The sequence below is a fragment of the Bos javanicus genome, chromosome 21 (genome assembly GCF_032452875.1).
Source record: "Bos javanicus breed banteng chromosome 21, ARS-OSU_banteng_1.0, whole genome shotgun sequence".
Lineage (NCBI taxonomy): Eukaryota > Metazoa > Chordata > Mammalia > Artiodactyla > Bovidae > Bos > Bos javanicus.
In genome coordinates this window covers 29987606-30013324 of record NC_083888.1, presented here as the reverse complement: position 1 = coordinate 30013324, position 25719 = coordinate 29987606, and the positions used below count along the sequence as shown (strand labels likewise).

Genomic DNA, 25719 nt, shown 5'->3' with positions numbered 1-25719 from the left:
TTTGCAGCCGTATATTAGTCAGACAGATATTATAAAGTGGGATGACTTTGTCACCGTTTTATCGGGTCTGTCCGCCTTTCATCTCCAGCCTGGCCTCTGAAAGTATGCCACGCCTCAGACGCTTCTCTGTATGTCTTCCACGTTTGGATAGATAAAGACCTAGTTTCAACACAAAGGAATAATTTGCAAAGATAAAATCAAGAACCTGCTGACCTGCAGAGCTGTTGGGAAAGAGGTAGCCAGAACCCAATTACCAGATGTACGTGCCGCATGTTCTGTATACTCCATTTCCCATCTAAACGAATAGGCGAACAAGCGAGGGGAAACAGGACTTTGTTTTTTAAGACTTCTTGAGAATTCAGGAGTACAGAAGCCCTTACCATCACAGGAGGCTTCAGTGCCCAAGTGCCTGTTTGAGTTCGGGGGTATTTCTTGCAGAAAGTGGTACGGTGAGGACGGTTTGAGGGATGACCGCACGTTTCCTCCTCTGAAACAGCTGCGAGAGTAACTGCTGTGGTGCTGGCGGCTTGTGTGGGAGCGGGGGAGGGGAAGGGAAGTAGCCGCTGCGTCCAGTCCTCCCCCAGCGTGTGCTGGGCGCTCTGTGTACGTGCTGGGACTGGAGGGAGGGAAACCATAGGGTAGGATGCAGACCCCACATTGGCAAAGCTGCAGGAATTCCACCAACTCATTTAATGTCCCAGTTCCCCAAAGTCATCAAAGAAGCTGTGCTTTTATGTAATCCTGTTTGTAAAATTCTACAGAACGCTATGTGGTGTTGTGATGTGTAAGTCATGGTGATTATCAGCCTCGAGGCTGAGAGGCAGCCTGATCTAGTGCAGAAAGTGCATGGAACTTCGGGCACACACCGTTTCCCCGCCTGGGAACAAGATGCTCCCTGAGGTTCCTTCTGGATTGGAGTTTCTGTGATTCCTGACATCAGGCTGTGACAGGGAGGGAGACGATGAGCAGGGTTAGATTCCAGCTGTATCTCTGGGGGAGCCCATGGGAGCCTCCTGAAGAAGATCCGCAGGAGACTGTCCACGGTGGGCTGGACTGTGGTGTCCGTGGAGACGGGCTGAGCCCAGCTTTGGGTGGGGTGGGGTCAGTGAGTGTGGGGGGTGGATGGGGGCGCTGGACATGATGCAGGAGTGCATGGAGGCGTGAGAAGGCAAGAGAGAGAAGCCCTGGATTGGGGTGTGCTCCCCCCATGTCACTCAGGGGGTCTCTCAGGGGCGAGGTGGCAGGAGCGGGGGAGTCAGGAGGGATGGTGGGCACAGATTCTTAGAGAACGGCAGGGCCCGCTGCCTGCTGTCCTCAGCCTGCAGCAGGCCCTTTCTCCACACCACGACCATCATCCTTCATTTCTTCCTTCAGCCATTTACCAGTGTTTATCGAGTCTGCTGTGGGGTATGTGGCCATCAGCACATCAGACAGAGGTCCGATTCTCACAAGATTTACATCCTTGGTGAGGCTGGGGAGAGAGCGGATGGACAAGTCATTAACCAGACACGTGGGCTGGTCCACCCCGGGGCCTCTGAGACCCCGGCTCGCTGCCTCTGCTTCCTTTGGGGGTAGACGCCCACTGTGCCCTCACTTGGAAGGTGCCTGTGCTGCTTCCGACCACTCCTCCACAAGCTGGGTTAGACTCACTTTGATAAAGGGGAAAAAAGCTTTTTCAGGTTAACCCCACTCTGAGTGACCTCCTCCAGCTCCCAGTGGGGACCCACAGGCTCTCTTTTGCAGTAACTTTGACACACATGGGAATGGCCTTTCCCCAGAGCTCTTTCCTCATTTCTTGGATGACGCTGCATCTTGGCTGTCTGTTCTGCCCTCTTCAGGTGGCCGGCGGGGGGCTAGGAGCAGGAGAGGAAGGGAAGACTCACGGAGGTGACCAGATGTGAGCAGGAGCCTCCCCTGTGTGGGGTCCCCTGTGTTAGACTGCGTCCAGTGGGAAAGACTCCTGGAGATCTGGGAGTGGCCACACTGGGACGATAGAGGCTCTGCTGGAATCAGAACCCAGGAATGTAAAATTTGTAGTCCAAAACTTGCTCAGGAGTATCATTTAGGCATTTGAAAATTTTCAAAAATCACAAAGATCTAAACACCAAAACTCTTCAAGCACAGACTCTTCCCCCGCTGCAGCTGCACGGGAAAGCACATGTTTGTGACCCCAGTCCATCTCTTGGGGCTGCCAGGAAATACTGTCCTGTCCTAGTTTCTGTCCTCCTTGAAGTGGTCCCCTGAATGCTAATGTTGGTACGTGTATTGAGGAGAAGCCAGCAGCTCCGCTTTTAATTAAGGAAACCTCCACGTGGTCTTTTAAAAACCCCAAACCAGACAAAACAATAATAGCTGAAACTGGGAAATGGCTTCTTTTTCACGTCAGATAATGACTTTTAGAAATGGTCTGTTTTGCCAACATCCTCCCTGGCTCCAGTCCTGTTTCTGCACCCCACCCCCAGGGCCCGAGTTCCTCAGGAAGCATTTCCAGCGTGAGCCCAGGGCTGCTGCAAGGGCTGGGTGTCCTGGTCATGGGCGCTGGGCTGTGCTAGCGCCCTTGACAGCCTCACCCGCAGAAGGGCCGTGCGTCACCTTGCTGCCGACCCACACAGGAAGAAGGGGCTGGACTCGGCTCGAGCAGAAACAGGTGCAGTGTGCTGTGCTTATTTCCTGGCTTGGCTTAGAGCTGTGATGCTTCGCCTGCGAGGGGTCTGTGAAAGACCAGCCTCTGGAAAGCCTGGGTGTTGACTTTACCTTTGTCTAAAGAAGAGGTGTGCCCGTGTGCCCACTGACTGACACATGCTCACATGTCGGGTGTCCGCCTCTGCCCGGTACAGTCACTGCACTGCCATGCAGCTGTTGCTGCAGAGACTCTGGTCTTCCATGTCCTGACAGATGAAGTAGGTGGAGGAGACTGGACCCCATTAGTGGTGTTTGAACTTGGATTTTTTTCGTTTGTTTTTTGGAACTCTTTTTTTCTTTCCCCAGATGTAATCTCAAGGGGAACTCCAGGATATAAAAGAGTGAAAAGAGGAACCACTGTGGTTGAAGCTGAGGGCAGGACCCCTTCCTTCTGTCCTGTGGAAAATCCAGAGGAAGGTCTGGATACCAGGGACTCCATGCCTTCAGTGGTGACTTGGAGCTTAACATTTTATTATTTTATGTCTTTCTCCTAGATGTGTTCTCCTTTAGGGCAAGGACTCTGTCTGATCGTTTGTTGTCCCCTGAGCACCTCATGCTTCATACACAGTCGTCATTTGAATCAGGAATCAGGTGGTTTGTAATTTCTGGCCTTCTTGACTTAATCTTGTAGTCCATTGCCAAGCCCATAGTTCTTCTGTCTCCCAACACAAATTCTTGCTCTTCCTACTCAGAACCCTACTATGAGCCAGGTGTTGACTCTCCTGGCCAGGCCCCAGTTCCCCTGAGGGATACAGAGAGTCAGTTCGTGTCACACCCAGCCTGCTTTTCCCAATGTGTTTCCGGAGCCCTTCCCACACTGACTACGGTCAAGTGAGTGACCTGCCAGCAAAGTGCGAGCCCGCCGATAGGTGTTCTCACTTGGAGCGTCAGTTTGCAAGGACTCCTGACTCCAGTGTTTCCTGTGCTCTGCCTTCTCTGTCTTCCTGTGCTCAGTGACCTTCACAGGGACTTGTCCTGAGTGAGCTCAGGTTGTGTGCTCATCTGATTAGAAAGTAAATGTTTTCTTGGATATCTGTCCAGCATTCCATTCTGATTGTTTCCACAGAAAGTGATGATTGACATTACCAATCTAGGGATGTTTTATTCCAGGGAAGTATGGATCAAATTGGTGATCATGAAACAGTGTTAAATTCTGTTTCAGTTCAGTTCAGTTCAGTCACTCCGTCGTGTCTGACTCTCTGCGACCCCATGAATCGCAGCACGCCAGGCCTCCCTGTCCATCACCATCTCCTGGAGTTCACTGAGACTCACATCCATCGAGTCAGTGATGCCATCCAGCCATCTCATCCTCTGTCATCCCCTTCTCCTCCTGCCCCCAATCCTTCCCAGCATCAGAGTCTTTTCCAATGAGTCAACTCTTCACATGAGCTGGCCAAAGTACTGGAGTTTCAGCTTTAGCATCATTCCTTCCAAAGAAATCCCAGGGCTGATCTCCTTCAGAATGGACTGGTTGGATCTCCTTGCAGTCCAAGGGACTCTCAAGAGTCTTCTCCAACACGACAGTTCAAAAGCATCAATTCTTTGGCGCTCAGCCTTCTTCACAGTCCAACTCTCACATCCATACATGACCACCGGAAAAACCATAGCCTTGACTAGACGAACCTTTGTTGGCAAGGTAATGTCTCTGCTTTTCAATATGCTATCTAGGTTGGTCATAACTTTTCTTCCAAGGAGTGAGCTGGAAGAAATTAATTACAAATTAATTTCATGGCTGCAGTCACCATCCACAGTGATTTTGGAACTCAAAAAAATAAAGTCTGACACTGTTTCCCATCTGTTTCCCATGAAGTGATGGGACCAGATGCCATGATCTTTGTTTTCTGAATGTTGAGCTTTAAGCCAACTTTTTCACTCTTCTCTTTCACTTTCATCAAGAGGCTTTTGAGTTCCTCTTCACTTTCTGCCATAAGGGTGGTGTCATCTGCATATCTGAGGTTATTGATATTTCTCCCAGCAATCTTGATTCCAGCTTGTGCTTCTTCCAGTCCAGCGTTTCTCCTGATGTACTCTGTTTACAAACATGTATATTCTCAGAGAGATTATACAGTTGGGAAGAATACAAAATATTTATTATTGGATACATTTTACCAGAACTTTAGAAAAGTAAGTTTTTATTATGGGAAATTTTAAGCATATGCAGAGAGAATAACATAATATTACCCACATGTTTATTAGGTAGTTTGAACGATTAGTATTTCATGGCTCATTTTGTTTCATTGATATACTTACCCACTTAATTTTATTATTTGGAAGCAAATAACATGTTGTTTGGGGTGGATATCATTTATTTGTTAAATAACAAAATATTGTTATCTTGAAGCAAATTCTGGACAGCATATCATTGCAACCTCAAATATTTCAAATGTTTACATTTTTAAGATATAGTTTCGGATTTGATCAGGCTTTAGCATCAATGCATTTGCCTGTGAATTTACTGAACTGCTGGCCTTTGTGTACAAACTTATTTTTTCAGTGTCAGTATTTGCAATTAGCAAGTATGTATATATTCTATTCCCCTCTTACAAAAAAGGGCATTAGTGTAATCTGGTCTGCAGTTTTTTTTTAACATAACAGTTTATCCTGGAAATTGTTCCTTATTGGTATAGGTAAGTAGACCATGATCACAGCTTTATACTGGGTTTACTGATCTACAAGACAGCAGAGATGAGCTCTAGCTATTTTCCCTGTGCTTTTGCTGTTAACACTTGGTGGTTTGAAGTATGTACGACCTTCCTCTGAGGAACGTGGATCAGCTTTAGACGAAAATGTTTACAGAACACCCTAGTCATCTACAGATTGTATTTGTATGTAGTACACATTAAAAATATTCTGTAATATTGGATTTCCCTGGTGGTACAGTGTATAAGAATCCACCTGCCAGTGCAGGAGGCACAGGTTCAATCCTTGGCCTGGGAAGATCCCACGAGCCTTGTAGCAACTAAGCCTGTGCACCACACTCCTGAAGCCCGAACGCCCGAGAGCTTGTGCTCTGCAACCAGAGAAGCTACCGCAGTGAGAAGCCCGTGCACAGCAACGAAGAGTGGCCTCCACTCACCCCAACTAGAGAAAGGCTGCGTGCAGCAACGAAGACCCAGCACAACCAAAAACAAACACTGAAAAATACTGTAATATATATTATGTAAAATTTTGTATAGTTTATCAAGATAGTGTATTATGTAGGATATCAAGTTCCCTGTGGAATCGTTGAATAACTGACCCTTGTTTGCCTTTCTTTCAGATTTAATTAACCTGCACTCAAATGCTTCTGCAGAAAAAGCCAGAAATGTCCTAGCTGTGGAAGCTGCCCCTGGAGAGCTGGTAGGAGAGCAAGCTGCAAATCAGCCCGCCCCAGGGCCTCCGAATTCTATTAACTTCTCTTTTAAACAGTGGGGCACGGAGCTCAGGTGAGTCTTTGGAAAGCATTATGTGAAACTGAAAATGGATTATTTCTGATAATGTATAATTTTATATGTGAGATTATAAAATCACCTGGCATTTGTGAAGGTATTGGTCACAAGGTACTTTCGCATACTTTTAGCTTGTATGGGACTCCTGTTAAGTGCCTGATGCTTTCACACTCAGGGTTTAATTGTTTGAGTATTACCATACTCGGTGATTGACATATGGTCATATGGTTGACATTTTATGGAGACAACAATTGGCTCAGGAGGAGTCCTTGCCTATGGTCACAAGGCTCCCAGGCTGCAGAGTTGAATGAGCATCACCACAGTCAGTTTCAGAATAATTTTCACCATGCCAAAAGGAAACCCCAGGACCCATTAGCAATCCCTTCCTGTTTCCCCAAACACCTTCTTCCTATCCTGCCCTTATCTACTTTTTTGTCTCAGTGGATTTGCTGATGCTGCATATTTCCTAGGAGTGACATCCTACGGTACCTCATCTTGCTTCTTTCACTGAGCGTAATGTTTTTAAGGTTTTCATCCAAGTTGTAGCATGTGTCAGGACTTCATCAATATTTCATTTCTCTTTATTGTGGAATAATACTCTGTTATGTGGGTATACCACATTTTGTTTATTCGTCCTTCAGTTAATGGGCGTTTGGATTCTTTCCACTTTTGGGCTACTGTGAATATAGTTGCTGTAAACATCTGTGTGCAGGTTTTATGAAGACATAATTTTTCAGCTTCTTTGAGTAAATATCAAGGAACATGTTGGATCCTATGGTCAGAGCATGTTGAGTTTTGTGAGACTGCCAGGCGGTCTTCTGAAACGTACCACTTTGCCTTCGTTTCTACCAACAATAAATGAGAGTTCCTGTTGCTCCACATCCTTGCCAGCGTTTCATGTCGTCAGCGTTCCGGGTTCTGGCTGTTTCAGTAGTTGTTTAGTGGTAGCTTGTTGGTTTAATTGTCATTTCCTTGATGACATATGAGGTGGACCATTTTTCATATGCGTATTTGCCGCTTGTTTACCTTCTTTGGTGGAGTGTCTGTTAAGGTCTTTGGCCATTTTTAAGATTGGGTTGTTTGTTTTCTTATTGTTGCATTTTAAGGACTCTGTGTATTTTGAATAGCAGTCCTTTGTCAGATTTGTCTTTTGTAAATATATTTTCCCAGCCTGTGACTATCATCTAATTCTCTCAATATTGTCTTTCACAGAGCAGAAGTTTTTAATTTTAATCAAGTCCAGCTTATCAATTATTTCTTTCAAGATCATGTCTTTGTTATTGTATCTAAAAAGGTTTCACCATACCCAAGGTTCTGTAGGTTTCCTTCCATGTTAATGTTAACTTGTAGTTCTGTAGTTTTGAGTTTAACATTTACATCTGTGATCCATTTTGAGTCAATTTTTGTGAAGCATATATGGTCTCTGTGTCTGGTTCTTTCTTTTGCATGTGAGAGTCTAGTTGCTCCAGCACTGTTTGTTGAAGAGGTAGTCTTTGCTCCGTTGCATTGTCTTTGCTTCTTTGCCAGTGATCAGTTGATTGTATTTATGCGGTTCTATTTCTGGATTCTCTCTTATGTTCTATTAATGTATTTGTCTTTTCTTTTGCCAGTACCACACTGTCTTGATTACCATAGCTTTATCAGTTCAGTTCAGTTTGATCGCTCAGTCGTGTCCGACTCTTTGCGACCCCATGAAGCGCAGCACGCCAGGCCTCCCTGTCCATAACCAACTCCCGGAGTTCACTGAGACTCACGTCCATCGAGTCAGCGATGCCATCCAGCCGTCTCATCCTCTGTCGTCCCCTTCTCCTCCTGCCCCCAATCCCTCCTAGCATCAGAGTCTTTTCCAATGAGTCAACTCTTCGCATGAGGTGGCCAAAGTACTGGAGTTTCAGCTTCAGCGTCATTCCCTCCAAAGAAATCCCAGGGCTGATCTCCTTCAGAATGGACTGGTTGGATCTCCTTGCAGTCCAAGGGACTCTCAAGAGTCTTCTCCAGCACCACAGTTCAAAAGCATCAATTCTTCAGCTTTATAGTAGGTCTCAAAGTAGAATAGTGTCAGTCTTCCAGCTTTATTCTCCTTCAGTTATTGCGTTGGATAGTCTAAGTCTTTTCCCTCTCCATATAAACGTTAGAATCATTTTGTCGATAATCACAAAATAACTTGCCAGGATTTTGACTGGGATTGCATTGCTTCCCAGGTGGTGCTAGTGGTAAAGAACCCACCTGCCAGTGCAGGAGATGGAAGAAGCGTGGGTTCAACACGCTGGGTGAGAAGATCCCCTCTAAGAGGGCGCTGGGACCCACTCCAGTATTCTTGCCTGGAGAATCCCAAGGACAGAGGAGCCTGGTGGGCTATGACCCATAGGGTCGCAAAGAGTCAGACACAACTGAAGTGACTTGGCATGCATGCACACATTGAATCTGTAGATAAAATTGGGAAGAACTGACAATACTGAGGCTTTCTCACCATGAGTGTGGAATATTTCTCCATTTATTTTGTTCTTCTTTGATTTCATTCATCAGAGTTTTGTAGTTTTCCTTATATATAGATCTTATATGTACATTTTGTTAGATTTATATACCTAAGTATTTTACTTTCTTGGTGCTAATGTAAATGATACTGTATTGTTAATTTCAAATTCCATTTGTTCATTGTTGGTATGTAGGAAAACAATTGAATTTTATATGTTAATCTCATATTGTGCAACCTTGATATAATCACTTACTAGTCCCAAGAATGTTTTGGTTAATCTTTTCAGATTTTCTACATAGATGGTTGTGTCATCTATGAACAGTTTTATGTCTTCCTTACCAATATCTTTACTTCCTTATCAGTACTTTCTTTTCTTTGCCTTATTGCATTAGCAAGATTTGCAGTACAGAGCTGAAAAGGAGTGGTGGGAGGAGGCATCTTTGCCTGGTACATGGTCTTAGTGGGGGCTTCCCCAGTGGCTCAAGTGGTAAAGAATCTGCCTGTAATGCAAGTAACACAGGAGACCCAGGTTCAATACCCGGGTCAGAAAGATACCCTGGAGGAGGAAATGGCAACCCACTCCAGTAATCCTGCATGGAGAATCCCATGGACAGAGGAGCCTGGTGGGCTACAGTCCATGGGGTCGCAAAGAGTCGGACACAACTTGGCACATGTTCACTCAGCCTTAGCCTGGTCTTAGTGAAAATGCTTCAGGTTTCTGGCCATTAAATAGGATGTTAATTTTAGGATTTTTTGTAGATGGTCTTTATCAAGTTGAGAAAGTTCCCTCTATTCCTAGTTTATTGAGAGTTTTTATCATGAATGGGTGTTGGATTTTGTCAGACGCATTTTCTGTGTGAATTGATATGATTATGTGGTTTTCCTTTTCTAGTCTGTGATATGATGAATTATGTTAATTGATTTTGAATGTTGAATGAGTCTTGCTTACCTGGGATAAATCTTAGTTCGTTGTGAAGTATAGTTCTTTTTATACATTGTTGAATTTGATATGCTAATATTTTGTTGAGGATTTTTATATCTGTGTTCATGAGAGACATTGGTCTGTAGTTTCTTTTCTTATACTGTCTTTAGTAGGGGAATACTGGCCTCATAGAATGAGTTAGGAAGTATTCTTTCTGCTTCTATCCTCTCAAAGAGACTGTGGATAATTAATATAATTTCTTTCTTAAATGTTTAGTAGAATTTACCAGTGAACCCATTTGCACCTGTGCTTTCTGTTTTGGAAGATTATTTATTCCATTTAAAGAGCATGTATATCCTATTCAGATCATTTATTTCTTCTCATGTGAGTTTTGGCAGATTGTGCCTCTCAAGGAATTGGTCCATTTCATCTAAGTTATCAAATTTATGGGAATTGAGTTTTTTTTATTGTATTTCTTGCTTATTCTTTTAGTTTCCAAAGAATCCGTGGTTATTTTCCCTCTTTAATCTCTGGTATTTGTAATTAGCATCATCTCTTTTTTCCTTAGTTAGCCCAGCTAGAGACTTACCACACCAGTTGATCTCTTCAAAGAACCAGCTTTGTTTTCATTTTTTTCTGTATTGATTTCCTGTTTTCAATTTTATTGATTTCTGCTCTAATTCTTATTATTTATTTTCTTCTGCTTACTTTGGATTTAATTTTCTCTTCTTTTTCTAGTGTCCTAAGGTAGAAACTTAGATTACTGATTTTAGATCTTTCATCTTTTCTATTATATACATCCAGTGCTATAAATTTCCCTCTAAGCACTGGTTTTGCTGCATTGTGCAAATTTTGATAATTTATGTGTTCATTTGTTAAAAATATTTTAAAACTTGTATTGAGATGTCTTCTTTGACTCACATGTCAATTGAATATGTGTTGTTTAATCTCCACATACTTGATTTTCTTGTTGTTGATACCTTTCTGTTACTGATTTCTGGTTTAATTCTACTTTGGTTTAAAAGCAGACATTGTATGATTTCTGTTCTTTAAATTTGTTAATGTGTATTTTATGGCCCAGAATGTAATCTGTCCTGATGAGTGTTCCATATGAGGAAAATGTATTTTCTGCTCTTGCTGGATGAAGTGATTTGTAGATGTCATTTATACAAGTTGATGAATGGTGTTGTTGAGTTCACCTGTGTCCTTACTGATTTTTGCCTGGTGGATTTGTCTGTCAGATAGAGGGGTACTTAAGACTCCGTCTGTGTTGGTGGATTCATCTATTTCTCCTTTCAGGGCTATCAGTTTTTGCCTCACATACTTTAAATGCTCTGTTGTTAGGTGCATACACATTAAGAATTTTATGTCTTCTTGAATAATTGACCCCTTTATCATCATGTCCTGGCCTCCTTTATCCCTGATAACTTCCCTTACTTTGAAGTCCACTCTCTCTGAATTTAATATAGCTCTCCCACTTTCTTTTGGTTAATGTTAGCGCAATATATTTTTCTCTATTTACTTTAATCTATTTGCATCTTTATTTTAAGGTGGATTTCTTGCAGATAACATATAGTTGTGAGCTGATTTTTGATCAGTTCTGGCAATTTGAGTCTTTTAATTGATACATTTACACCATTGACATTCAAAGTGATTATTGATTTAGTTGGATTAATGTATACTGCATTCATTAGGGTGTTTTCTGTTAACATTTGTTATCCTTGTTCTTTGTTGCTATTTTTGTCTTCCACTTCCTTACTGCCTTTTGTAGTTTAATTGAACATTTTTTATGGTCCCATTTTCTTTCCTTTCTTGGCACATCAGTTATACTTCTTCCTGTTTTTTTTTTTTTCCTTTTTAGTGGTTACCCTAGGGTTTCCAATATATGTTTACAATGAATTCAAGTCCACTTTGAAATAACACTATTCCACTTTACAGGTTGTGTGAGTATGTTATAACAACAAAATAATCATAATTATCCACTCTAGTTCCTTATATTATTGCTATTATTCATTTCACTTATGTATGAAGCATAAATAGCACATATATACAAAAAATATATACATAAGCATCCACAATATATGCATAATAAGTTTATACATATGTAAAACATATATCAGCATAACATATACATGGCAAAAAATGGGGAAACAATGGAAACAGCGAGACTGTTTTCTTGGGCTCCAAAATCACTGTAGATGGTGACTTCCGCCATGAAATTAAAAGTGCTTGCTCCTTGGAAGAAAAGCTGTGAGCAACCTAGACAGCATGTTAAAAAGCAGAGACATTACTTCGCCAACAAAGGTCCATCTAGTTAAAGCTATGGTTTTTCCAGTAGTCATGTACAGATGTGAGAGTTGGACTATAAAGAAATCTGAGCACCAAACAATTGATGTTTTTGAACTGTGGTGTTGGAGGAGATGCTTGAGAGTCCCTTGGACTGCAAGGAGATCGAACCAGTCCATTCTAAAGGAAGTCAGTCCTGAATGCCCATTGGAAGGACTGATGCTGAAGCTGAAACTCCAATACTTTGGCCACCTGATGTGAAGAACTGACTCATTTGAAAAGACCCTGATGCTGGGAAACATTGAAGGTGGGAGGAGAAGGGGACAACAGAGGATGAGATGGTTGGATGGCATCACCAACTCGATGGACATGAGTGTGAGGAAGCTCTGGGAGGTGATGATGGACAGAGAAGCCTGGCATGCTGCAGTCAATGGGGTTTCAAAGAGTCGGACATGACTGAGCAACTGAACTGAACATACACATAACAGATATACATAAGTGTACATTCCTAGTATTATTATTTTGAATAGACTGTTATCTATTAGATCAATTAGAATAAGGAAAATAGGAAAATGTTTTTATTTTATTTATTCCTTCTTCAGTACTCTTCCTTTATGTTGAATCTGAGTTTCTCACCTATATTATTTTTCTTCTTTCTAAAGAACTTAGTGTTTCTTGCAAGCCAAATCTACTAGCAATAGATTCCCTCAAAATTTTTTTTTTTGCCTGAGAAAGTCTTTACTTTTTAAAAAATTCTTCTTCACTTTTGAAGGATAATTTCACACTTTACAGAGTTCTCGATTGGTGGGATAATTTTTTTTCTCCCGACACTTTAAATATTTCAGTCTGTTTTTATTTGCAGAGTTTCTGAGGAGAGGTCACATGTAATTGTCTTTGTTCTTCTACAAGTGAGGAAGTTCTTTTCCTTTGCTTCTTTCAGAGTTTTTTATCTTTGATTTTCTGTAATTTGAAAATGGTGTGCCATGCTGTGGGCTTTTTGGCATTTATCGTGCCAAGTACTTCTTCTTTTCCCCTCTCTTTCCTCTGCTTCTGGATGCCCATTGTGTGTGTGTTATACCCTTTGTGGTTGCCCCATGGGTGCTCTCTTCCTTTTTCTTTTTTTTTCCAGCCTTTGTTCTCTTTGCCTTTTAGTTTTGGGGGATTCTATCGGGATATCTGTATACTCAGTTTAACTGTGTCCGGTTTATTCATAAGCCCATCAAAGACATTCTTCGTTTTTTTGCAGTGTTTTTGCCTCTAGAATTTATTTTTTGTTCTTTTTTTAGCATCTCCATCTTGGCTTACGCTGTCTGTTCTTTTTCATTGGTTTTGAGTCTCGGCTGTGGTGGGTCTTCGTTGCTGTGTGCGGGCTTTATGTAGTTGTGGTGAGCGGGTGCTGTTTGTTGTGGTCCTCGGGCTCCTCATTTCAGTGGCTTCTCTTGTTGCAGAGCATAGGCTGTAGGGTGTGAAGGCTTCAGTAGCTGTGGCACTCGGGCATAGTACTGTGGCTTCCAGGCTCAGTAGTTGCGGGGCATGGGCTTAGTTGCCCCATGGCATGTGGGAATCTTCCCAGATCAGGGATCACACTGGTGTCCCTGCGTGGCAAGTCAGATTCTTAACCACTGGACCACTAGGGAAGCCCTGGCTGGCTGTTCTTGCATGCTGTCTTATCCATCAGAGCCCTGAGCATATTAATTATAGTTGTAAATCCCCAGTCTGATACTCCAGCGTCCTGGCTATGTCTGGTTCTGATGCTTGTTTATCTCTTCAAACTGTGGGGTTTTTTTGCCTTTTGATATGCTTTGCAGTTTTGCCTTGTAGCTGAACATAGTGTTCTGGGTTGAAGGAACTGCTGTAAATAGGCGTTTAGTAATATGGTGATGAGGTGTGGGAGGTGAGGAAGTGTTGTATAGTCCTGTGATTAGGGCTCAGGCTCTTAGTGAGCCTGTGCCTCTGCAGTGTGAACTTCACAAGCGTTTCTCAGTATTTTTATTCCCCCTTAGATGGGGCAGGATGGCTAGAATGGGCTAGAGTTGGGTATTTCCCTTCCCACAGGTCATTTGGGCTCCAGTAATACCCAGGTTAGGCTCTGGTTAATAGTTTTCCTGGAAGGCAGGCCTTGTTAAGAGCAGAGAGCTCTGGAATATTTAAAAATTATTCCTTTTCCCCTCTCCCTGCCAGAAATCAGAGGGGATTTTTCTCTGCTATTCACTGTGGGAACGTTGTTTAGCCCTGGAGGTAAGTCTCACAATACCATGAGCTCCCTTGTGACTGGGTCCCCTGGAGTTTTTAACTCACAGAGGTGTCTGTACTGAGCCTCCAGCAAGCCAGCAGTTACAGTGAGTTTTCCTCCCCTGGCACTGGTTCCCTAGTTGAGTTTCTGCTCCAATAAGCTGTGACTCCCTGTATCGGCCTGCCTCTCCAGTATTGGGGGTAGCGGCATGCCCTGTGTCCTCCCCTCACTTATGGATCCAAGAAGTGGCTTGTTCCTTCAGTCACTGTTTCCCCAAGTTCTCACTCCTTGAACTGCTATTTTCTGGCCATTCTGTGCTTTGCTCTTCACCCAGGACCATCACTCAGGGTGTGTCCTTCTGCCTGGCGTGCCCCATCTCCTCTGATTCAGTCCCTCGCCAGCCAGCACTGAGGGGAAGGTGGGAGGGAGGAGGCAAGGCGGGGCTCTCTGCCTGGATGCCTGCAGCTAGAGCAGCACTGCTCTCACTGACCTCAACCTGTTGGACCAAAGAAAGGGTTCTACTCTCCTAAAAAGGTTAGAAAGTCGCCAAGAGATGACCCCTTTATTTTACATGTTAAAAAGTTGGCACTTAAGAGAGGTAAAGAAACCTCAGAAAAGTGTCTCAGGGGCTCTGAGGAGCTCGGTTCTTTACGTCTCAGGACAGAAAGAATTCATTGAGAGGCAAAGTGATAGAGAAGAAGTGATTTATTGGAACAGGATGCTCATGAGATTTACACGCAGGCAGGCAAGAGGGTGCCACCCCAAGAACTTAGTGGGCTGCAGTTGTATAATCAGAGAAAAAGAGGGGAGGGGAATAAGACCACCTTCTTCCTCATTCTTTGAGTCTTTAACTCTCCCAACATGTTGGGTGGGGGAGTTTTTGGCCCTGGATGGCCCATCCAGGACTGTCATGGTGCTATGGAAAAATGATTTCAAATCTCAGTTTAATGAGGGTCTTTCACTTTGAAATGTCACCTTACCCAAATTATTGTTTTTTATGTGTGCAGAGAGCATGTTTAGGGGTCATTAGCTTACTGACAACCCACTCCAGTGTTCTTGCCTGGAGAATCCCAGGGACGGGGGGAACCTGGTGGGCTGCCGTCTAAGGGGTCTCACAGAGTCGGACACGACTGAAGCGACTTAGCAGCAGCAGCTTACTGACATCACTGGGTAGGATGTGGGTCTCATTCCACCATTGACATATTGTTTGGGGTGTGTCTTACGCTTCTGTTCCATGGTTTTGTTGCTAGGCAGACCTGTTTTCTTGAGTGATCATTAACTTACAGGAATCTCCCATACTTTTTTCTTTAATTACTGTCCCTTATTGGAATTAACTATTCAATCACCTACTGTTTCCCTTTTCTCTGTCCCTGTCAGTAAGGTGACTTGCTCAAGACACGTAGCAAGTGTGTGGAAGATCTGAAAGGCACCGTGGTGCCTTGATTGGAGCCCAGTGTTCCTTCCACCTCTTGTTGTAAGAACATAGTTAGGAAATGATTGATGTGCCAGATTTTCATGCCTGACTAGTTCCATCTGCCCTCAAAGTTAGATAATGGAATGGGGAGACAGACTCGTAACACTGGGGGCTTTCTGATTACGGAGTGTGTTTCCCCTAAGCAAGTGAGCACGTGTCACCTTTGCCTTAACAACGACAGTTCACATTCAGGGTTGAAGGTCACACTAGGAGTTATCTTCTATCAGCTGTGCCTTCCCACCATAGCCCAGTGATTAAGAACCAGGCAGCCAAGTTCAGTTCCCAGCTCTATGACTTGAAGCTGCATAACTTGGGCAGATTACTTAACGTTCATTTGTAAGATGGGGGTAATAATCACACTTACTCTGGGAGATCAGCATGATAGTGGTGGTAATTTAATGCATATAAACTACTTTGAGCAGCACCTGACCCTCACTAAGTACTGGATGAGGGTTAGTTGCTGCCTTTGTTGGGGGGACACAGCCCATGGCAAAGCCATTCTCCATGGTGGTCCAGGGGGCCACTTTCTGTAAAAACCCTGATGTTTGTTGATTGGCATATGGATCTTAGTTGTTTATGGTTTTTGTTTTCTTTTTTTGTTTGCAGCATGCTTAAAAAAGGTTTAAATATCCAGTAAAATGCTTTAGATGCACAGAGATTTTTTTTGTTTGTTTTTTTGAGAGGTTTTAATGACCATAGAAATATTAAAACAAATTTCTGTATTATAAACTAATGGCTTAAAAATTACATATATTTTATATAAATTTAAATGGTATTTTAGAGTGTCATCAGGGCTTAAGGGATAATTGAATGCTTGTCTGCTGTGTTTTTATTCTGTTTATCAATACAGTTGAAACTCTCCTAACCAGCTTCCACCAGCTGCCCTGTTTACCTGGTATTTTAAATTGTCTCTATAGAGCCGTGGTCCTCAATGACTGCAGGAGATTAAGGGCTACTGCAGGGCACTCTGTGCCCCTACTCCCACCAGCCAGCTGCAAACTTACCAAGAGCTGGCTGACTTTGTTCCTAACTAGTTAATGCTAACTAGTTGTACATGTTACTGTAATTATATAATTGAGTGAAATACTTAGTAAACCCATAACATGTTAAAATCAGTTGCTTTTTCTGTGAAAAAGCAAGTTAAATGCTTGGGGGAAATTTGATAAAGGTGAGTCACTAAAAAATAGCCAGGATGTGGGTGACACAGTTGTGAAAGATAGGAGAAAAAAAATTGTTCAAAACCTATAAAGATTCTATGCTTAGATTGTTTTTCAACTTTAAGTCCCTAAACTACTTTTTAAAAAGAAGCAGAACAAATTTAGAAAAGTCAGATAATGTCTTATGGGTGGGATTTATCCAGGAAAGATACCAGGGAGCCATGGTCAGTAGCCCCAGACTCAGGAGGAAGCCTTGGCCGGCCTCCCTTAGGGGACTGGCACGCCAGTGCACGCTTCTGTGTGCCTTCACCGGTCCATGTGTCTAAGTTACTGGTAAATTGTTTCCTGCTTTAACCAGGGTTTTCATTAATCTACTAACAGTCCAGATCACTTCAGGTAGAAGAATTGGCTCTTGTGTGTAGTTCTAGCTGATCCTTGTGTGAGTGTGCATGCTCGGTGGTGGGAGTGTGACTGTGTGCCCTGGAGCTGTGCAGAATTCGAGTGAGGTGGGTATGCGTGGGAGGTGCTCGGGCTGCAGCCATGCTACAGGTTATGTGATGACGGTGAGCACGGCCCTGTGGTTCTGTGGGTCTGGACTGGGTGTCCATTCAGGAGCTCAGCCGTGCCTGACACACGAGTGAGTGGCAGGAGTGGGGTCTTGCTGCGGCTCGTGCTCTTTGTAATCAGCCTGGGTTTTGGAATCACAGCTCTGCTACTCATTAGCTGTGTGATGTTGAGCCAGTTTTTTAAGTTCTCTGAGTCTTATATTCTCCATTAGTAAATTGGCGTGTGTGTGTTTGTGTGTGTGTGTGAATACCCTTCCCTATTGGTTGGGTGTGAAGGTGAAGGTTATTAGTAAGAACTGCCTGGCTGAGTGTCTGACTCAGTGTAAGTGCTCAGTGGAGAGTGCTTACCCGATCCAGTGCTGCTGGTATTGCTGCCACTGTCGTTACCCTGCCCCCGCTGAGCCAGTAAGTGAAGTGGGTCTTTATTATCCATCAGTGGAGAGGGTGTCTATCTGGAGGATGGGTGTGGAGACTGGGTTGGCTAAGAAAGCGTCCTTATCCTTCCAGTCTTGCCTCTGATGGGTCTTCAGCTGGCCCTGCCACTAGCCCTGCTCTGACCCTTTGTTTTTTGCTCCCCTCTTGAGCCCTCAGGCCAGGTAGATACAGTTGTTCCCGTGAATGGCTGGTGCTCTCAGGAGACTGTTCTGGTTTGGTTAGCTAGGACCATGGCTGGTGGCTCACCCTGTCTGTAGCAGAGGGCCTAAAGCAAGGGGATGATTGGTGAATTTGGGGAAGTCATTCATGCCCAGTAGCTGTAACGTGGTATTCATCTGTGGTTTTCCCTATAAAGCTGAGCTATGTTTATACCAAGAAAGAATTTAGTCACCATACTGCTGCCCCACACTGATGATTTAAAGCCTGGCCTCCCAGAGAGGCGAGTGTGGAGGAGGGTGGCCAACTCCTTGGCCGGTGGAATTTCAGTGATTGCACAAGCTGGTCGGGCTGTCTGCGCCCTGCTGCATCAGCGCCCAGTCCTTGCTGACATCTCCTGGGAGTGGGGTTCACGCTCAGCACCTCTGTCCCAGCTGTCCTCGCCACCTCCACTGGCCACGCACTTCCAGGAACCCACACGTCAGAAGGGGCACGGTTGTGTGACACCACTCTGAAAATCGCTGCAATTGTGAGAGGAGCCATGGCTGTGGCATATAACCCTGGCTGGGATGTGTGGTCATCCTCCTTGACATGGGAAACAGAGAACTTAGGTGCCTTATTCAGGGCCACCAAGGGAGGACAAGATTGGCCCACGTCTGCCATGGTATTTAGAATTGGGGGCTGGGAAGGGGAAGCTGCCAGCTCCTGTTACCCTCTGCAGGGCCTGGGCCCACCTGTGGCAGGAACCCTACTCTCAGTGACCTCAGTCAGTTCTCACCACTAGTTCAAGGTTTGCAGGAAGAGTCTCCTCGCCTTAGGCTGCAGGCCATACTGCTGAACGTGGCCTCGAGGGCCATAGGGCTCATCTCCCCCTTCCACCTCCTCCCCGCCCGCCCCCACCCCTCCCCACCTGCTTGGCCTCTTTCAGTTCTGGAAACACGCTGTCTTCCCTACAGGCCCTGCCTCAGGCTGACTTTTTGCTGGGAGGACTCCCTCCTCCTAGTGACTCCTGGTCACCCTTCATAGGAGCCTCGTTCTACTCACCCCTGTGCTTCTTTTTCACAGTGTTACTTCCACTTATAATTATTCTGTTTCTCTGCGTTCTTGTCTGTGGCCACCTCCCAGGTGGGGGCTGGGAGCTCCAGGGGCAGGGACCCGTCTGTCCTGGCGTGTGTATCCCCAGCTCTGCACACGGGCCCTTGTGTGTGTCAGGTGTCTGCAGCCTGCTGGAGGAAGGAATGATGAGTAAGTGAAAGGCTCAGTACCCTTCCCGGCCCAGAAACAGCCTCTGTTCCTGCTCCTCAGGGTTTTTCTGCCCTCAGCCCCGAACACATGTGTGGGTGGCACATACCCTCCTGCTGGGCACTGCAGTTCCTCGGGTGCTGTATTTTCTATTTGGCCTCCTGGGAAGGGCTTTCTCTCTAAGGAAGCGTTATTTACCTTTTTGATTGGGAATCCACAGCAAATAATATCTATTCATACATAACTGCATAGTGTTTGTAAGCACACAAAACAGACATTTCATAAAATTTTAACTATTACATCTAGTAAGGCTAAGGTTTTTTCTTCCAGTGTATTAAAACAGTTCTCATCATGACCCTCAAAATTGATTTTATGGCTCTTTAATTCAGTCTCCTGACCTGCTAATGGGTTGCCACCCACAGTTTGAGAAACACCGCTCTGAAGGCTGCCCCTGGCTGGGTACCCCCACTCTCCAGTCATCTTTGTGTTTTCTTCTCCTCCCCTCTTCCTGTGTGGCATGCATGCTCCCTTGGATAAGAGGTGGTCCCTCCCTGCCTTTGAGGTACTTACAGTCCTCCGGGGAGACAGACAGCAGGTAAGGAGTCCTGTCACAAAGCACTGGAGGCTGCAGTTGAAGGCTGAACCTGGCATGTCCTCCTAGCATGAACCTCCCTAGGGGCACTGAGTGGGTGGCGGGGGAGATGTTTGGGAGGGCAAGGATGTGCCGTGGAGGATGAGTTTTAACTTGGGACTTGAAGTGTCAGGTGGGACCTGCCAAAGGAAAGGGCAAGTGCAGAGACACCTTTGCAAAGGTGTGGAAGGTAGAGCAGGGTCTCATGAGTTCACCAGTTCATGCGCTGGGAGCGGAGGGTGCTGAGCGGAGGTGATGACTGAAGAGTTGCTGAAGAGGCCAGGAGGCCCAGGGTGAAGTGATGGGGTAGTGTCTGTCCTATGGGCAGCAGGGAGCCAGTAGAGCTGTACCTGCCTGGAAATTCTACGATGAGATTATTTTCACTTTGATTCTTTTTTTTTTTTTGGAGGCAGTGCACATTTTTTTCCCCCCATCAGTTCAGTTCAGTCGCTCAGTCGTGTCCGACTCTTTGCAACCCCATGGATTGCAGCACTCCAGGCCTCCCTGTCCATCACCAACCCTGGAGCTCACTCAAACTCGTGTCCATCGAGTCGGTGATGCCATCCAGCCATCTCATCCTCTGTCGTCCCCTTCTCCTTCTGCCTTCAGTCTTTCCCATATGAAAGCCCAGTTTATATATTTTTCTTTTTTCCTCACTTTATGTATTGTATTCAGGTTTAACTATACCTTACGGCATTTCAGGTGCACAGCATGGTGATTCAGCTACACAGAAACACGTATATTACTTTTGAAATTATTTTCCATTATAGGTTATTATGAGATATTGACTGTAGTTCCCTGTGCTATACAGTGAACTGTTGCATATCAATTTACTTTTATTAGAAATCTAGCATTCTGTTCATACTAAGTCAAATGTGGAATCAAAATGTCTTAAATTTTTTAGTTAGGCAAAAATCCGTTAAGTTCTGTAGGGTATATATTATGCATATTATATATATATGTATACAAAAGCTTTTCTACTGCGCTTGGTAAAGGCTTGAGAAAGAACATAAAAAAAAAAAAAAAAAGGAAGAGATGGGGAAATTGGAAAACAAACTAAGTGAAATGGGAGCACTGAATATGAAATAGAAAAAGTGAAACAAACTAGATAAAAGTAAAAGATCATCATATAGTCCAGTTGTTTTTAAACATGAGGCAGTGCACATTTTATTAAATGTTTGTTCTGGTGACTTTAGAATTGGTGAACTCATTATCCATATTAAATATATAGGATGATTTGGAGAGGGCCTTTCTGATGACACTTCTTTCCCAAGTCATTATATCAACAGTAAATATATTTTAACTTTAGACATGATGCTCCAAACTTCAATGCCTGTTGAAATATGGACTGTAACAAAAAGTAGTCTTGCAAAGCCTATGATTCTAAGAGCGATAGCTTGTTGGAGACCAGCTGTATTTGTTTGCTCTGGCTGCTGTTAACAATTACCATAAACTCGGTGGGTTATAACAACATGAATTCATTCTCTTAGAGTTCTGGAGACCAGAGGTCCAAATCAGTCTCACTGGGCTAAAGTCAAGGTGTCAGTGGGCTGGTTCCTTCTGGAGGCTCCAGGAGAGAACACTTCCCTGGCCTCTGCCAACTCCTGGAAGCTGCCAGCATTCCTCGGCCCATGGCCACATTGCTCTACTCTTCCTCCCTGGTCCCTTACCCAGCCCCTTTTTTTATAGTGGTATTTTCCTGTGCCTCCCTCTTATAAGGACACTTATGATAACATTCAGGGCTGTCTCAGATCATCCAGTGTAAACTCATCTCAAGATCTCAGTCATGTCTGCAAGTCCCTTTTGGTTATTTCTGCTTTTTTTTTTTTTAAAAAAAAATCAGATCAGATCAGTCGCTCAGTCGTGTCTGACTCTTTGCGACCCCATGAATCGTAGCACGCCAGGCCTCCCTGTCCATCACCAACTCACGGAGTTCACTCAGACTCAGCGTCCATCAAGTCAGTGATGCCATCCAGCCATCTCATCCTCTGTCGTCCCTTTCTCCTCCTGCCCCCAATCCCTCCCAGCATCAGAGTCTTTTCCAATGAGTCAACTCTTCACATGAGCTGGCCAAAGTACTGGAGTTTCAGCTTTAGCATCATTCCTTCCAAAGAAATCCCAGGGCTGATCTCCTTCAGAATGGACTGGTTGGATCTCCTTGCAGTCCAAGGGACTCTCCAAGAGTCTTCTCCAACACCACCGTTCAAAAGCATCAATTCTTTGGTGCTCAACCTTCTTCACAGTCCAACTCTCACATCCATACATGACCACTGGAAAAACCATAGCCTTGACTAGACGAACCTTTGTTGGCAAAGTAATGTCTCTGCTTTTGAATATGCTATCTAGGTTGGTCATAACTTTTCTTCCAAGGAGTAAGCGTCTTTTAATTTCATGGCTGCAGTCACCATCTGCAGTGATTTTCGAGCCTAGAAAAATAAAGTCTGACACTGTTTCCTCATCTATTTCCCATGAAGTGATGGGACCAGATGCCATGATCTTCGTTTTCTGAATGTTGAGCTTTAAGCCAACTTTTTCACTCTCCACTTTCACTTTCATCAAGAGGCTTTTGAGTTCCTCTTCACTTTCTGCCATAAGGGTGGTATCATCTGCATATCTGAGGTTCTTGATATTTCTCCTGGCAATCTTGATTCCAGCTTGTGTTTCTTCCAGTCCAGCGTTTCTCATGATGTACTCTGCATATAAGTTAAATACACAGGGTGACAATGTACAGCCTTGATGTACTCCTTTTCCCAAATAAATCATTTCAAATAACATTGTCCTGGTGTCCTTGTACATATGTCTCCATATCCTTGTGAGAATCTCTGTGAATAATTGATGTGTACAAGAGGAGACACTGCAGCATTGGAAAGCTGTTGCCGGTCAGAGCCCCTCCACCCCTACTTTTTCTTTCTCTTGATGGGGCTCGTAGTCAGGAGGGATAGAGCCGATTGGGCACTCCAGAGGTAGCCTGCCCTCCTTTTGCAGCTGTCTTCCTGCCATAGACAAGGTGATGATAGAGCCCCAAGCTTGGTTGTGCAGGGTGTTTGTGGAGTTTTGAGCTCTTGAAGGATTTGATGCTGTATTTTTCCAGCCATTCTGTCAGCCTATAAAATTCTAGCTGATTATCAGAGTCAAAATGAATATTGAAATTATTACGTTTTAGATAAACCTTTTAAACTGTATGTAGAAAAATCGAATTAAAATATGTGAACCTAGAAATAGAGGTTTCCTTATTAATTATATAGTTGCTGCTGTTTGGGTTTTTTGTTTTTTAACTTTCATTGGAGTTCAGTTGATTTGCAGTGTTGTTGCTGGTGTTCGTCTGTAAAAGTTCAGCCTGCACACTGCAGCCATCAAGGTGACATTTGGCTGCCCGGTGGTCCCTGACTTTACCTTTCAGATCAGAGTAGCTGAGTGTTTAGTGAATGAAACAGCAGGCACCTAGTACGGTGCCTGGAAGGACGCAGAAGTTCTGCTCAGAGGTGAACAAGCGCTGAACGAGAATGGCCCCGAGCATCGGCCAGCAGAACCCTGTTAGACTGGTTGTGAACTCGCAAGAGTGCGCTGGCAGGACACTGTGCAGAGGCCTCTGCTGACTGGAGAGGACACAGTGGCTTGAGGAGCGTGTACTCTACTGACCCCCATGTGGCACGGTCACAGAATTGGCTTTCACCGCGTAAGATCAAAAAGCAGCAATTAGTGTTTCAGCTTAAAGAGGCTTTCGTTTTGAGCCTGATCTCATTTCTTCATCACATAAGGCTTGGCAGATGGTACCTCCCCCAACCAAGGCTCAGTCCCTTGGCCGCAGGTGAGAGCATGGTGTTTGCACATGTGGGCCCCGAGACAGGGTAGGAATGACAAGGCCAAGCTGGGGAAGTCCTAAGTCATGTAAATCACTCTTCTCTCTCCCCAGACAAGTTCAGTTCTTTCCTGCTCTCTAAGTCCTTCTTCTGTATCCCTTTAAGGACCAGAGCTGAGTAGCATAGTTCTAAGGCTCAGGCAAATGGCAAGAAGAACTTAACTCCTCAAATAGATGATGATGGAAGTAACATGTGGCATGTGAGTGAAAGCTGCTGTGAGACCTTGGCTCTAGCAAGGCCAGGGAAACTTTATAGTGTAGAGGGTCCAGGGGCGCCTCTACTCAGCAGTTGTATCAAAGAAATGAGAAAAATTATACGCAGCTTTTGTTAGAGTTTCTCCTTCTTCTGAGCAACTATTTTGAAATAGCTTTCTCCCCAATGGTATAATTTTTATAAAATCGGACTTTACCACAACATTGCATATTGGGTTATAGTGGGGAATTTCTTGGGGAATTCCTCTATGCAGTTGTCTGTGAATTTCAGTAGAGTGAGGGAAACATAAGTGTATTAAGTAATTTCTCTACATTGTTCTAAATTCTTAAAGTGCTTTGATGAAATTCAGACAAGGCAAAAAAATCATGCTTTCAGAAATGTAAAACATTGAAAAAATGTTTTACATGAGAATATCATCTGATTCACACTAGAGATGGAGCTACATCCCCCCCTTACTTTTAATCTGCCTCAGAAAACTCTGAATGATGCACATTTCTTCCTCTTCTTTATTTTAATAACCTTACTGAAGTATAATTTACCTATGTTAGGTGTACAGGCTGATGGAATTTAGAAATTACACATAGTCATGTAAACACGTCTATAATCAAAATATAGAGCATTTCCACAACCCTATAAAGTTCTCTCATGCCCCTTTGTATGAAATTTTTAAGGATTTTTTGTATATGGAGTCATGCTATGTGTAGTCTTTTGTATTTGTCTTCTTTCATGAGCATCATCTTTTTTAGACTCATCTATACTGTTGAGTGTTTTTATAGGTCCTTCTTTTTTCATTCCTGAATAGTATGCAGTAAGTATGGATATATCACAGTTTGGTTATGCATTCACCAGTTGATAGACTTTTGGTGTATATCCTGTTTGGGGCTGTTATAAATAATGCTTGCTCTGAGTATTCACATCCAAGTCCTATGTGTAGTTGTTCAGCCACCAAATTATGTCCGACTCTTTGTGACCTCGTGAATTGTAACACGCAAGCTTCCCTGTCCCTCGCCATCTCACAGAGTCTGCCCAAGTTCATGTCCATTGAATCAGTGATGTCATCCAACCATTTCATCCTTTGTTGCCCTCTTCTCCTCCTGACTTCAATCTTTCCCAGCATCAGGGTCTTTTCTAGTGAGTCAGCTCTTTGCATCAGGTGACCAAAGTATTGGAGCTTCAGCTTCATCATCAGTCCTTCCAATGAGTATTCAGGGTTGATTTCCTCTAAGATTGACTGGTTTGATCTCCTTGCTGTCCAAGGGACTCAAGAGTCTTCTCCAGCACCACAGTTTGAAAGCATCAATTCTTTGGCACTCTGCCTTCTTAATGGTCCAGCTCTCACATGCATACATGACTGTGGGAAAGACCACAGCCTTGACTATATGAACCTTGGTCAGCAAAGTGGTATCTTGGCTTTTTAACACACTGTCTAGGTTTGTCATAGCTCTCCTACCAAGAAGCGATCATCTTCTGATTTCATGGCTGCAGTTATACATCCATGTGTAGGCGTATTTTCATTTCTTTTGGGTAAATATGGGGAATCGGGATTGTGGAGCTCTTTAGCTGAGTGTGTATTCAGCTTGTGAAGATGCTGCCCTGCTGTCCTCCCGTGGCTGCCCTGTCTGTGCTCCCATTAGCAGCCCTGCTGTCCTCCCGTGGCTGCACTGTCCGTGCTCCCATTAGCAGCCCTGCTGTCCTCCCGTGGCTGCACTGTCCGTGCTCCCATTAGCAGCCCTGCTGTCCTTCCGTGGCCGCACCGTCCGTGCTCTCATTAGCAGCCCTGCTGTCCTCCCGTGGCCGCACCGTCCATGCTCCCATTAGCAGCCCTGCTGTCCTCCCGTGGCCGCACCGTCCGTGCTCCCATTAGCAGCCCTGCTGTCCTTCTGTGGCCGCACCATCCGTGCTCTCATTAGCAGCCCTGCTGTCCTCCCGTGGCCGCACCGTCCGTGCTCCCATTAGCA

At 44.3% G+C, this 25719-nt stretch overlaps 1 protein-coding gene across 1 annotated transcript in view; it reads left to right on the top strand.

Annotated features, from left to right (window-relative positions):
* TBC1D2B (TBC1 domain family member 2B) overlaps window positions 1-25719 on the top strand; it is a 90243-nt gene that overhangs the window by 27598 nt on the left and 36926 nt on the right. The window contains exon 3 of the mRNA XM_061394670.1: window positions 5942-6107. Coding sequence (XP_061250654.1) covers window positions 5942-6107 — 166 coding nt within the window. The remainder of the gene's footprint in view (window positions 1-5941; window positions 6108-25719) is intronic.